Source organism: Anopheles cruzii, chromosome 3 (genome assembly GCF_943734635.1).
Source record: "Anopheles cruzii chromosome 3, idAnoCruzAS_RS32_06, whole genome shotgun sequence".
Taxonomy (NCBI): domain Eukaryota; kingdom Metazoa; phylum Arthropoda; class Insecta; order Diptera; family Culicidae; genus Anopheles; species Anopheles cruzii.
The window spans coordinates 48990118-49000065 of record NC_069145.1 but is presented as its reverse complement, the minus strand read 5'-3'; the positions used below and the strand labels follow the sequence as shown (position 1 = coordinate 49000065).

Here is a 9948-nt window from a genome sequence, read left to right as displayed (position 1 = left end):
TTTTTTTCCAATTCCAGCGGAAGTGAAGAAATATTTAAAGACGGCTTTGCGGTTTAAAGAGGAAATTTATTGGAAATAAATAGAGGTCGAGGGTGTTAAGGAGAAACACTACAATGAGAAACACTCAACGGCGCGCGCGAAAGAGCCGACCGTTCGAGCTGGCCAGCAAGGTGGTCCCGTTCCATCGACGGAAGGCTCGGAAGGACGAGGCGATCTACACCGCTAGGTGCCACGCATACGCTGGTGGTGGTCACTGTAAGGTTGTTGCTGCTGACGGATGAACCCCACGGTCCACCGCCACTAGCTCCGCCACCGCTACTGCAGCAGTTCAACACGGCTTTAACTATACAGGATGCTAAAGGGACATTTCTGTTCGAACAACATACCCAAATAACAAGACAAGCATGAACAGATTCATATTTTTTAAACATGTTCTTTTTATTATTCTCTCACTCCCTCCCTTCGGTTCTCTCTTTATATTCCTTTTGCTTCATCGTAGTAGCTTTTCTTGCTTGTTTCATTACGGCTCTTACGTGTCGCGGAGTACCGATAATGCTAGAAGCGGAATATGCTGGTTCCTTCGATCTCTCTTCTAAGTTTACCAACCAGAAATGTGTTTCCAGCGCTTTTGCTACAGCCTATATGTACATTATAATATAGTATGCGTGTATATATGGTATATATCAATAAATTACTCTTATGTCCTCTCATTTGCTTACAATCGTAACGTATTCTACACATACTATTTATTACACGCTAATTGCCAGAGTTACTGTAGCTGTGTGTTTTTGTTAAAACGCATTTTGTAGTTTTCTTCACCTCTTCTCCCTACCCTAAATCCTTTAAAAGTATCAACCGGCAGCTGCGCTTTGCTCTTGCACTCTAAATCAATTATCCGTTATCAGTAGGTTGTTTCGCTAAATCGTTTGCGGATGGTTTGCTGTTAGCCACTCTTTTATCCAAGTTTGTCTCTTTTGTTTGTCTCATCATCCAAGAAATTCCACCATAATCTCGTTTGTTTTGTTTTTATAATGCGAAACAACTCGCTTTCGTTTTACGATACAATTTTACACCATTTTCAGCTTATGGCGGCAGGTGGTTTCTGCCTTCGTACTTTTTTCAGTGTTTTGCACCATTTGTTTGCCCTAACTGACGCTAGTAAAACGAACTTCTCGTGTGTGGCGGTGTGTGAATGAATAAAAAATTACTTTGATAACCACTTCTTCTTCAGCCGTCGCGTTCGGTCACCAACGAAAAAGGAAACCATGCGCCACTATTCACTAATTATTATTTTTTAAACAATTCCCAGTGTCGATCAACAACGCTTTTCGGTCAAAAACTAAACGCAATGCAATCCTCCTAGACTTACGCGAGAAAGTACTTCATTTTGTACGCTTCAAATGGTAGAAAGGTCATTGCCGCGGACTAGAATCGGTTTGATCGCAATGCAGAAAAAGATTCTTCTTCTCTCTCCCTCTCTCTTTCTTCTTCTCTGTCTCTGTTTCATTCGAGGCCTTCCATACCCCAACGCGCCGATACCGTTGCAAGTTCCCGGTGTTGGGCAAACATAGTATTGCAGGATTAAGATCGAGCTCTTCTTCCTAGGTCTGTCTGTCTTTCAAATCGTCCGTTCCACAATTGATCTTCATCTTTACTAATACTAGCCTAGTTTTGAGGATTTACGTTTTTGTTTTCCATTGTACGATAGCACAAAACATAAAATCACAAGAAATACAAAGCCCGAAACCAAAAATGCTGGCGATAAGAGTTAGTAGCAGGGGGGCTGGGCTCGAGATACTGACAAAATATGTTGGACAAACGCATCCAATCCTGCTGCGGTTTCGGTAAAAGTTGCTCCACCGGCCTACTTTGTGAGTGACTGCTCTATGGCACAATCATTACACCAATACTGCTTTCATAGTTGCCCGTTAGTGTTCTCCAGTTAAATTAATTTAATGCAAATCTATGTTATAATGCCCTGACAATGATTATGGGGTGGGTGGTGCGCAAAACAACGGCTGAAAATTACTTTTGATACGCTGCTTAGCCCCAGTTCTAATAAGGAACCATCAATTGAACGACGTTCAGTTTCCGCCAGCTTTCGTAACCCAGCAACAGGGCTAAGCTACCAGAGAACAACACGCACAGCCATCTTAGATGCACAACCTTCAAACGCACCGTCCAGCTCCGCATGTGCCGGCTTAATACTAACTCCCGACCATGATGTGCGTCGTGAAGGAGTCCATCTCGTTGTCGCCGCACACGACCTTGCTAGGTTCCAGCATTGGTCCCTTTAGCCCTAGCATATCGACGTCGTTCGAGTTGAACGATGCGATCTTGTAGCAACTCGGGAACATATCGTACAGTTCGTGCGTAGTTCCGAGATCCATGTCAAGATATGCAAACTCCCAGCAGCTTGAACCGGCACTAGCCGTGGCGCCAGAAACTTGTCCACCACCACCGCCGCCAGCGGAAAGGCTGCCATTCACGGCGGAGGATGGCCCCAGTTGAATGGTTCCGTTCTGCCGAAAGTGATGCAGCTGATGGTGGTGCTGCAGGCTACCATAGTGCTGTAGGGCTGAGGCGCAGGACGAAAGCAACGGTGACGTCGCCGAACTGCTGCTGGTAAGCGTGATTAACGTGCTGGTGACGGAGTGGTTGCTGCTATTGCTACTGTTATCGTCATGGGTGTTGCTGCTACTGCTGCCGCTGCTGCTGCTGTTGATGTTGCCACCGTTGGTGCTGTTACTGCTGCTGCTGCTGCTGTTTGTAAGAGTCGTCAGCGTGGTGGTAGTGCTGGGAGAGATCGTCTGATCAGGGCTGTCACTGCCGTTGGCAACCGTCGTCGCTGACGGTGCTGCTGGTACACTGGGATCTGCAATGATGGCGTCACTACCACCACCACTACTGCTGCTGCTGTTGCTGCTACTAGTACTACTACTACTACTATTGCTGCTTCTATTGCTACCGCTGCCGTTGTCAGTGTCCCCCACGGAAACCACGACTGTTTCTCCTTCACTGCTCCTGCCAGACGCTAGGGCGATGGATGTCGTTGTACTGTTGCCATTACTGATGCTACTAGTGCTGCTTCCATTGTTCACGGACACACTGTTGCTGGTGTTAGTCGTAGGACCGCTACCTATCACCTCCATGTCTTCAGCAACATCACGTAGGCTGCATAGCGTCGTGTCCGTCCCCGATTGCGTCCCTTCAGCGACACTAGAGGTACTTTCCCCATGAGGGGACGTCACCGGGCAAGCTGCGTCCACTTCCATCGCGATGGGTGACGTTGCGTTGGACGTGTTCGAGGCGGAGTTATCACAGTTTTCCAGGACCGCCACCGGGCCGGCGATGGGAGTTACATCTTCCTCGCCGCTGCCCGTTGGCGAAGTAACGAACAGATCGCTACCGTTCAGTGGATCGAGGGCCGACTGCGAGGATAGGCTCAGCACCGAGCCCCAGTTGATGGGGCGCGTGCAGTCATCGTCGCCAAAGCCGGAATCGGCATCGGAGTGCTGATGCTGCAGATGCGCTTGATGATGGTGAAGGTGGTGGTGGTGCATTGGCTGTGGCTCCTGTATTGGGGCCGCGTGCTGTTGCTGTAGCTGCGTTTGCGACTCGTGCTGATGTAACGGATGTGGATGATGCTGTTGCTGGTAGTCGTCTGCTGCCGCCGCACCAGTGGTGCTGGTCGTGTTAGCCGCCGTGACGCCGCCATTGCTCGTTGCGTTGCTCGTGGTTGTGCTGGAGCAGGTGCTGGAGGCACTGTTCAGTGCGGCTGGCATCGCACAGCCCACCGGGAACGGAGTGGCACGTCCCGACTGAGGATCCTTCAGCAAATGGGGGGCCGAGTGATGTGGCGGCGCCACCGGATGGAGCGGATGGTGGTGATGCAGATGATGATGCTGCTGGGACTGCGGGTGCGGATGGTGATGATGGTGCTGCAGATGGTGGTGATGATGCAGGGGGTGGTGCGGGTGCATCTGATGTTGTTGTTGCTGCTGGTGTTGCTGCTGGTCATACGGCGACAGCTGCATGGTGATGGTGGAAGGCTCTGTGACGGAACTATACACCACCGGCCCCGGGGGGACTGAAGCGCCGTTCGCGGTGCGAGCTTGGCTCGGTGGAGCCGCGATACGATGGTTCGCAAAGTAGTCTGATGACGTGCCTGACGCCGAGGATGCCGGTTGATTCGTGGCGGGCGCAGTTACTGCTGCGGCCGCCGTAGAAGGTGGTGTCAGTGGCGGCAGTTGATGATGCAGTTGTTGTTGTTGCTGCTGCTGCTGCTGCTGGTGTTGGTGTTGTTGCATGTGGTAATGATGGTTCTGTTGGTGGTGTTGTTGCTGATGCTGCTGCATATGTTGCTGGTGCTGTTGATGATTTAATTCCTTGTTTTCGTTGTCGATCTCACGTTCGATCGATTTTAGAGTATTACAGATCAACACCGAGCGGTACAGCGACTGGTCGGATGCCTGCCGGAAGCGGGCAAGCTTAAACATTGACAGATTCATCATTTTCAGACGCCGTTCCTTGTAGCACTGTTTGTTGGTGCACGACATGTTGCGTCCATCGCAACACCGCTTCATGTGATGTCTTGGTGCCGGGCCCATTACGATCGAACCACCTCCGAATGGTACCGGATGTGGCTGCGGTTGCTGCGATTGCAACTGCTGCTGTTGTTGCTGCTGCTGCTGCTGCTGCTGCGGTAGTGGCAATGGTGGTGCTCCCGCGCTTAGCGGATTTAGCGATCCCGCAGAGGCACTGGCACTGCTGTAGCTGGCGGAGCCCAACTCGAAGTAGCTTTTGCCGTTCTCTGCGCACCGAATGGTCTGCTGCGAGCTCGGTGCCTCGTAGGGCGGCGAGTAGTAACCGTGCTGGGACCATCCGTACCCTCGATTGGCGTACTGCTGAGCTCCATTGTTGGTCGCAGCCGAACGCGCACAGTTTTGGTACGACTCCGGAAAGTAGCCCGGCTTGGGGTACGCCGGTGTAATGTACCCGGGACCTCCAGCACCGGTAGTCGGTCCACGATTCGGTGTGCACTGATAGCGCATCGACGAGTAACCGGGCAGAATCGTTTCGTCGTCGTCGAAGTCATCCTCGAAATCATCATCATCATCGTCTAGATCGTCCGCCACTAGCAACGTGGTCGCCAGCGTGGATCTAGTACTGTCCGTCCCGCCGCCTCCCCATGTCTCACCGGGCACTGCGACCGCCTGTAGCTTACTGATGCTATCCACGATCGGCTCACAGTTCCAGGCCGTCTCGCCCGGCACGGCCACTGCCTCCAACTTCGCGATGGTGTTCTCTTCCGACATCGGTGTGGTCAGCAAAATCGGTGCCGTCGGGTTGAGGATCGTCGGTGCACCGACTACTTCAAAAGGCATCGTACCACCAGTACTGCTGACAACACTATTGGAGCTAATACTGTTAGCAGTAGGACTGCCGGTCGCCGTTATTGGGGCATTTATTATCCTATTGCTTTCATTGCCACTACTGCTGGCGCTGCTGCTGCTGCTGCTGTTGCCCAGAATATTGCTCTTGCCCAACTGAACCTGCCCGGCGGGCAACTTTGAGCCTTGGTTGTCCTGTGATGCATCCTGTGCATCCTCACACTCATAACGAGGACTTTTGCACGCCTTAATACCATCGTTCGCTTCTTCCGCTGTCGCGGCTTCTTCTTGAGCTGGCGTCTCTTGCTGAGACAGTTGCCGTGGCTGATGATGATCGTACACGACGTCCAACAGTATTTCACCGTCCGGCGAATCGCTGCTCCCAACGCTGACGGTAGTAGTTGTGGAGGAGGAAATGTCTTCAAATTTACGCTTGTTGCCGCAAAGCGTCGCGGGGCTGATGCTGGTGGTCATGGTGGTGCCGTTGGGCGAAGTTGACGCCACTGTTGCCGAGGTATCTTCACCCATTTTCAGTGTCGAATGCTGCAAATAGGAGAGCAAAGAAGAAAGGTTTTAGTTAAGCTTGGCGCTGAGATTGGAATGCATTTTTTAAGCGATGAAGCGATTTCAGATTCAAAGAGTACCCAGGACGTGCCAACGTTGAAGCAATGGGAAACATAATGCAACATCATGAATGGAACTTTGGACACTTTGCCAGTGACAAACGAAAACAGCCAATAACCACGGACACAGAAGCAAAGTCAAAGCCATAAATGCCCATAAAAATCATATGGTTTGTTGTTTACAGAAAGCAATATGCAGTCGAATCGCGTTGCCGTTTTCCAGGCGATCCCATTTACTGCCTCCATTCATTGGCCCTATTCTTACGTTTTTACAACCTCTCGGTGAGACTTTCTTCTTCTTTATCCTTTAAACCATTTGCCACTGCTCGTCCGTGAATCCATCGCAACTTATGCTGATTCTCAATCGCCTAACAGTTACCATTGACATATTTATATGAATGATCAGGGGAAGAATTCGATATTCTTCGAAGGTGCGCCCCAGAGGATAGTCGATCTGTGCGATCTGTGTGATCTTTGCACTCGTGTGGCAAAGTAATTTTCAGGCTCAAACATTACAGTACAAACATTTCTTTGCTGCTCACTTTCTTCAACAACTTCTAATTCTTTGAGGATTGACAAAGGATTTGATTTGAGGACACACTTTGAGAATTCGAAAGGTCCATTTATTGCAGAAACACCCGCAATAGGCCTATGCCTTAGCGAACAGTATCAGTTCAAGGAAGATCATTGAATGATTGGCGGCTGCCTTGGCACGGTTTCTTACTTCTTTTGACCGAATTCTAGCGCACTTGAAGATCCATAAGAGATCTTCATATATAACTGCCCAAAATTGCAACAAACGCATCGATGTATCTGCGAACTTTTGCATTCATCTTCACCCAATTGTGACTGCAGAATTGTTTTGACCCATGCGTGGCACAAGCTTCAACATTCACGCGGGCACCATCGGTCGCCGTGGCTTGTTTTGACAGGCTTGTTCTCTTGCTCACGACGTGAGCTTCCGGTGGGCTGTGTCAGAAAAAAAACGAAGCATAAAACCGGCTTAGTAGTTCCGCCGTAAGGGTGAGGTCAACCGAAGGAGGTCGCGAGGACGGTGGCGCGAAACTCTTTCCTCAAGCTCTTGCGGCTGAAGCACTTTTTGCTCGGCGCACAAAGCACAGAGAGGGAGAGAGAGGGAGAGAGAACGAGTGGCGCATAAAGTGGAAAACTCATAAAATGTTTAGTGCGAAAAACGGACCAATCTTTCTATAGCTGGTGGAGACATAAAACCGAAATGCAGATACTTTCGTGACGCTTTACCGTCCTCTCTCGGTGTCTCGCTCTCTTCCGGAAGTTCGGCCTTCTCCCACCTCTCGGTCCTCGTCATTCGCATCTGCCTCGCACTTTCCGGATACGATCCCAAGGATCTTCCGACCCCTTTCGTGGATCGTTGCCTAATCGACGATCCGGATTCGGAAACCGGACAAGCAAGCAAATGAGCGAGAACGTGAAGTAGACCAGGAGAGAACCTTCCTTGGCGAGCTTCCTCGAGCAAGAGACAGGCAGAGAGACAGAGAAATAGTAAAGAACGGCAGCCTTTGGGGCAATCAAATCCTGTTGTTTCCACGGTTTTTGCTTCGCCATCTCGATCGAGGATCGCAAGGCGCACGATCAGTAGCAGGAAAGGGCCTTGGGACGAGTGTACCACATCCGCTTTTCCTAGTCACCGCACCCTTCCAGCGTCTGTCCCAGAAACGGCTTTCCCGCAAAGAGATTATTCAACTGTGAGGGAAAACAGCAGTTAACGGTATTTCCTTTGCTTGCATTTCCCATCGTCTCTCTCGCCCTCTCTTGCTCTCTTTCTGCCTCTCTTTGGCGGGAGAGCTTTGTTGAACGCTTTGGGCTGGCTCTCAGGAGTTGGATGGCCATCGCGCGGTGGCAACCGGCGGATGGTTCATTACACCACAGAGCGCGCCCCGTTCGCGGCACAAGGAGGGAAGCGAAGGCAAAGGAAAACGGAGAAACAAGAAAAGGAAAGCACGAACCGAAGACGGAGCGAAAGAGCAGCAAAAAGGTAACGAGAGAGAAAGAGAAGGAGAGGGGCCGCCGACTGCGTTCGAAATGGGAATCGAGTTTTTTTTTCGTACTTGTTTCTTGTCTCTTCATCTCTTCTCTCTCGCTCGCACATTCGCTTCTCTTCCCACTACTTCTTTGCCGTGGCGTCCACACGCATGAGATGAAAAGGGTTGTTGATTCCGCGCGTCAAGCTTTTCGGTGTAGGTAGGAAGATGTACGGCGGGAAGCGGACGGACAGGATCGCCTACTTTTCAAGAGATCCTAGAGCGTGAGCGTGGGCATCCGTTTGTTGTTGGTTGCGATTCAAAAGCGATTTTTCCACTCCAGAGCGTGAGAGAGAGAGAGAGAGAGAAGCGAAGCAGGTTGTTGGTTGTGGGAAAATACTAAAAGCTCGCCGCAGCACGGTTTTTTTTTTGTTCGTTTCGTGTGGCAAGGCGACAGGTTTTGATAAAGACGATCCGCGGGAAAATCGGCGAGAAAAATCGTGTTCCCAGCGGTGGCTCTTGGCATTTTCCAACCTCTGTTTCGCCTCCCAACCAACCAAAACCCCGTGACTTCATCCGTCACCCAGCCAATGTCACCGCGTGGTGGTGGTCAGCGATCAGAAGCACAACAATTGGCGGGATTATGGACAACTCGGCGACTCTGTGTCACGTCATCGCGATTTTCCGGAAACACCCGGAAGGTCCTCCGAAAGCAGACCCCAACAGCGAGAGGGATCGCGAACGAATTGGCTCAGAATGGCCAAAGTTGGTTTACACCACGGACACGATATCAAACCCGGGCTTTCGGTTCTCGGTTCACCCGGTGGGGGGGGTGGCACAGAAACAGGACAGGACACAGTCGTGAACGGCAACAATCGCGCGCGCATTTTGTCAACAAACCAACCTACTTTTCTTGCACTAATCGCTACGGCGTTTGGAAGGAGTGCGGACACTTACAGCATGGGCAGCATCGAGGGGATGTTCTATAATACACATCGAGAGATCGGTGGTGGCATCCGCCAATGGTTGTATGATCGCGCGGGAAACGGTGTTAAGAGCACATATATGAGCACACACTGCACACCCTTTCGCCGTCTGCTGCCGCAATCCTCACTGACCGATCGAAAAGCACCGATTCACAACCACAACAGGCGCTCGATGAAGATCATTATGCTCCAAAACACCACCCCGTACAACAGCTCCGAACACTAGTTTCCACCGAACGGACGACTCACACAGCGCACAGATCTCGTGTGGTGATCTGCGAACGGAACGGAACGGAACGAACGCACGCACCGCATACGGCTCGTTGGGACGCCAGCGAAGTACTGAAAACCCGTGTTGAATGGAAACCGAAACTTCCAGGAAGCACCACCACCACCCGACGGTCGAACCGAACCCACAGCACGGCCGACGACCGAGCAGCCGAACGCAAGCAAGACGCAAGCAACGCGGCGCGCGAATGGGCGACAAGGAACGGACAGCCGCAACCTTCGGCGGAACGAGCGAGCTGCGAGGGAAAGCAGAACAGAGACAGAGAGAGCGAGAGAGCGAGAGAAAGGTCTCTGTACCGCGGCGACGAGGCAGGACTTTCCCGACACGACGAAGCACCAGCGGAAAACGGAGTCCCGAAAACAAGAACCCCAAAACCCTCGAACCATTTGCCTGCGGAGAGTTGCTCTAATCGGCTTTCCGAGAAGCCTTGGAATGCTGCCGCCGCTGCGAAGAGAGAGAGAGAGGCAACTGACAGTTGGTCCCTTCGACCGAATGCGGGGCGCGATCGGACGCGGGAACCCAAAGGAAAAAAAAACCCCGAAGATCGTCGGCAACGCAACGCTTGGAAAAAGGATGCGTCGAGAGGCAAACACACCCGCCTTAATGGGACGTCGTTCGGGTGATCCTTTGACCGCCGAGTTGGGCCCTGGGTCGGAC

General features: G+C 51.5%; 1 protein-coding gene across 1 annotated transcript; it reads right to left on the bottom strand.

Moving 5' to 3' along the window:
- Positions 1–458: 458 nt before the first annotated feature.
- Positions 459–9042, bottom strand: LOC128270519 (transcription factor mef2A). Its single transcript, XM_053007924.1, has 2 exons — positions 8974–9042; positions 459–5936 (listed from the first exon to the last, which is right to left on the bottom strand). Exons 1-2 carry the CDS (start codon positions 9010–9012, stop codon positions 2208–2210), a joined length of 3768 nt encoding a protein of 1255 aa, XP_052863884.1. The 5' UTR covers positions 9013–9042; the 3' UTR covers positions 459–2207.
- Positions 9043–9948: the final 906 nt, after the last annotated feature.

Bases quoted from the DNA above. Each gene is read 5' to 3' on its own strand.
- LOC128270519 (XM_053007924.1), bottom strand. From the start codon at position 9,012: ATGTGTATTATAGAACATCCCCTCGATGCTGCCCATGCT. The intron at 5,937-8,973 runs GTAAGTGTCCGC...TCCTATTTGCAG, and splicing joins CCCTCGATGCTGCCCATGCT to CATTCGACACTGAAAATGGG.